This window comes from Lolium rigidum, chromosome 3 (assembly GCF_022539505.1).
Source record: "Lolium rigidum isolate FL_2022 chromosome 3, APGP_CSIRO_Lrig_0.1, whole genome shotgun sequence".
Taxonomy (NCBI): domain Eukaryota; kingdom Viridiplantae; phylum Streptophyta; class Magnoliopsida; order Poales; family Poaceae; genus Lolium; species Lolium rigidum.
In genome coordinates, this window is record NC_061510.1 from 11,497,118 (window position 1) to 11,501,674 (window position 4,557).

At 46.0% G+C, this 4,557-nt stretch overlaps 1 protein-coding gene across 1 annotated transcript; it reads left to right on the forward strand.

Annotated features, from left to right (window-relative positions):
- The first annotated feature begins 256 nt into the window (after nucleotides 1-256).
- On the forward strand, nucleotides 257-2,796 carry LOC124694315. The gene is made up of 2 exons (XM_047227313.1): nucleotides 257-2,143; nucleotides 2,605-2,796. The coding sequence occupies exons 1-2, from the start codon at nucleotides 257-259 to the stop codon at nucleotides 2,794-2,796; spliced, it is 2,079 nt and encodes a 692-aa protein (XP_047083269.1).
- Nucleotides 2,797-4,557: the final 1,761 nt, after the last annotated feature.

Genomic DNA, 4,557 nt, shown 5'->3' on the forward strand with positions numbered 1-4,557 from the left:
TCATGAGTGTCATCTTTGTCTTTTATGCTTGTTCATGGGGTTGGGGGTTCTTCTTCAAATTCTAATTTTGGGATGTGATGTACATATGATGCTCTTGCTCTCAAATTTTATTACTCGTAGTACGTATTTCTCCCGGGTAACATCACATTTAATTCACAATTCGACACGACCTATACAAACTAGAAATATGAGTGGAAAAAAACAGCTAACCTATTTGTGGAGCCTAATCTTGCATCTTTCTGCTCAGGTTGCATCCATGGGGCAGGATTCCGGCTTGAAGCGCCAGTCACATTCCAGACTTCGACCAGTTCCTGAAGTCCCGCAAACCACGACAGAAAACGACAGCCGCGACAGAAGACACCCTCATCTGAAATGCTCAGATGGCAGCTTGGGGGAGGCTCGCTTGAGCCACATCCCGAATTTCCACTGCAAGAGCCTGCCGACAAGACGCCGCCTCACGAATGCAGAGGAGGAGATCGCTGTGGCCAAGCGCGGCTCCATGTACCAGAGCTCTAGCGAGATCAGCAGGATAAGGAGGATCCAGCAGGATAGGAGAAAGATAGATTCTGCGCCACCTAGAGGGGATGAGTTCCTCTCCTTTGACATCGTCGACTCGTCCTCCCAGCCGACTACTAGCGGGGGAGCGTACCTGTTTTCACACCAGAGTCGGAGGTCGGAGCCAGCGAAGGCTTCAGTGGATAATAACACTCGTGGGGTTCGTCGAGTGTCCAAGGACTTCCTGGACTTGTCGTTCCGTGAGCTTCCGGGTGAGGATTTCAAGCTTGACCGGCCACGCATGGACTGCACCCTGTTGAGGAATGATGATGCGTGTGATGATGGTTTCTTGGAGATATCACTTCAGGAAGAGCCCACTCAAGTCCCCTGCAGAAACGCAGCTCCTCATTTGCTAGATAGAGAGTCTGACCGAGGTGCCGAAGCAGATTGTCGGCAGAAGGCTGGTGTATGTCCTGGTGAGAGTGACCACGGTGACAGGGAGAGGGTTCCAGTAGTTGATACTCCTAAGCCCGTGTCAGCAAAGACAGTCGCTGCTGATGGTATCAGTCCATCGGTATGTGTCCAACATGCCACAGACAACAGCGGTAAAGCTCGGTCAAGTCCTTTCAAGAAGATGCTGAACCCTATCATGAAGTCCAAGTCTGTTAGAAGCCCATCAAGTCCTGTCATGAACTCTACTGCTGTGGCGGTTAGCAGGAAGAATGGTGTACCCCGCAAGTCGTTGCTGAGTGATTTCTCAAGGACAGAACGGAGCCAAGCATCTTGTTGCCAGCCAAATGGAGAAAGCCAGCATACGGTGGCTGCTTTGTCACCTGCTCATCTTCAAGCAGTTCTTAAATTTGATTCCAAGAATGGTATTCCCTTTTATGAATTTTGCGTTGAGGGCCCGGAAGAATCCATTTCTGCCAGGTCTTGGGAAAGTGGGAGTGAGCTGAACAGAATCTACACTTTTCATAGCGGTGGTAAACGAGGAAGCACAGCTGGAAGGTGCTCCAAAGATGAACGCAGATGTTCACCTCCAACTGTAGGTCAGATGCATGTATCATCCTATCTATGCTCTGAGGTTGCTAAAGATGGCACTCTGAATAATTCTGTCAACACTGAGTTTGTTTTGTATGATATTGCTCATGCAAGACGAAGTTTTGCTGCTGAGGAGAAGACTCAATGTACAGAGACCACTCAGCCGAAAACTTGCGGTGTCGTTGATAAATCAATCTGTGGTGACTATCCACAGCAGATTAATCTGATTGACCACCAACACAATGCAAGAAATAATTCAGAGGTATCAACATCTCGCCCATGGTCTGAAGAGGATCTTTATCCTCATTTGGAGATTGCAGCAACTGTCATCCAGATTCCATTTAATAAAGCCAAATCCAAAGAACTCGATAATTGTTCGTCCACTGGTACTATCAAAGTGGTGACACCGAGTGGGCTGCATGGATTATCGAACGATAATGATGCCAGCCCGTCACCCTTGCTAGACAGATGGAGGTATGGTGGGGGGTGCGATTGTGGTGGATGGGACATGGCATGTCCACTTGTTGTCCTCGAGAATGCTTATGATGATAACTGGGTGGATTCCGCAACGAAGGAAAGCAAGCATCCTATGGAGCTCCTTGTTCAGGTGCACCATGCAATGCAACCCTTGTATATTAATAAATACTTGTTCATTTACTTAGTATTATGCACATCTCACTTTCTGAGTTATAATGAGTCAGGTAGGATAGTAGTTATTGCCTAAAAAGATAACACAGAACTGATAAAAAATTCTTAAAGATGCTAACTAATTAGTTTTGCTCCTCAAGACAATTATCCTCAGATCAATTTGTATCTTTGCATTACGCTGTAAAACAATTTCTTTCAAATAGGACCTTCGTTAGGTAAAATGCAACAATTTATGTCGTTGCAATGCTTCATTTTGAAGGTCAAATTTAGCTACCTGGATGTTTAGGAGCATAAAACTTATTTTCGCGTCTAGTCTAATCTTATGCAGTAGATCAATTGCCCGAGTTAGCTGTATACATCCATATATTGATCTTACTTCAAACAAGAGCAGTTTTTCATGTCTGTCTGTTGTTCAAACAGGGTAGCAAAGAAGAGCTCCCTGCCCTTTCCTTGAAAGCCAACGGGAAAGGACAGCTACTGGTGGATTTCCACACGCGCGTCAAGTGGCTATGGCTGATCGCCCCGCGCCGGCCCCGAAGCCCCAGGGACATACTCAGTCCTACTCCATCGACCCGCACTAGTACATGGACTCTGGGGCAACGGAGCACCTGACGAGCGAGATGGGGAAGCTCCACACCACCGAGCCTTACCACGGTTCCGACAAGGTCCACACCGCCAACGGAGCAGGGTATGCACATCTCCCATATTGGTCAAGCATCTCTTCTCACTAGCCATGCAAATAGGAGCCTTCATCTTCGTAATGTTCTTCGAGTACCATCCGTGACGCGCAATCTACTCTCGGTTCCTAAACTCACTTTTGACAATAATGTGTTTTGTGAATTTCACCCGTTTGATCTTTTTATTAAGGATCGGGACACGAGGGACGTGCTTCTTAGTGGGCGTCTATGCCGGGGCCTCTATCGTCCGGAGCATCCCGGCGTCTCTCGCGTTTTCGGTGGAGTTCGCGTCTCGCCGTCACGGTGGCATGCTCGCCTTGGTCATCCTGCCACTCCTATTGTTCGCCATATTTTGCGTCGTCATGAGCTTCCTAGCATGCCTATTAATAAAGATGTAGCAAGTGTGTGATGCTTGTCGGCAGGGGAAGAGTCATCAACTTCCTTTTCTGAGTCTACTCGGGAGGTGAAATATCCTCTAGAGCTTGTGTTTACGGATGTATGGGGCCCTGCCCAAACTTCGTTAGTGGTCATAATTATTATATCGGTCTCGTTGATGCCTACAAGTCGTTTTACTTGGCTTTATCTTATCAAGAGAAAATCCGATGTGTTTGATATCTTTGTTCGATTTCAAAAACATGTTGAACGCCTCCTCAAGCATAAGATTGTTCATGTTCGGTCGGATTGGGGTGGTGAGTATCGCAACCTCAACTCCTTTTTCCGAGTCGCTTGGGATCGCTCACCGTTTAGCATGTCCACATACACATCAACGGAATGGCTCGTAGAACGTAAGCATCGTCACATTGTCGAAACCGGTCTTACTCTTTTGGCCCATGCATCGGTTCCCTTTCGATTTTGGAGTGATGCTTTTACCACGGCATGTTTTCTTATCAACCGTACTCCCACACGTGTTCTAAACATGAAGACTCCCGTTGAACTCCTCTTGAATGAACAACCTGACTATACTTTCTTTAAAGTGTTTGGTGTGATAATTCTTGGTTAACGATGCCTTGGACTCGGCTCGGTTCCGTGTTAATATATAGGCCAACATCGGCGAGATTTACAGGGTTGTTGTTACAACAGATAGAGAGAGGAAAACCGCACAACATCTTTATCTACAGATGCTTGGCGTGAACATGAAGATAGAAACAACTTAGCTTTATCTAACTAACTATTCTATCTCTAACACCCCTCCTCGATCACAACCTTTCCTAAGGTTGAGATTGTATTTAAAAGTTTCAAACTGCCGTGTTGGTAGAGCCTTTGTGAATCCATCTGCCACCTGGTCTTGAGAAGGGATAAATCTGATTTCGAGCAATTTCTTTGCTACTCTTTCCCTTACAAAATGAAAATCTATTTCTATATGTTTTGTCCTTGCATGAAAAACAGGATTGGCTGAGAGGTATGTGGCTCCCATGTTGTCACACCATAAACATGAAATTTTCTTTCTATGAACACCAAGTTCCTTCAATAATGATTCTAACCAAATAACCTCTGCCGTAGCATTTGCTAATGCTTTGTATTCAGCCTCGATACTTGACCTTGAGATCTGTTGCTGTTTTCTAGCACTCCAAGAAATTAGATTAGGTCCAAAAATACCGCAAATCCTCCCGTTGATCTTCTATCATCAACACAGCACTGCCCAATCGAGCATCCGAGAAGGCACTTACTAATGTAGAGGAGGATCTCTTAAAACTTA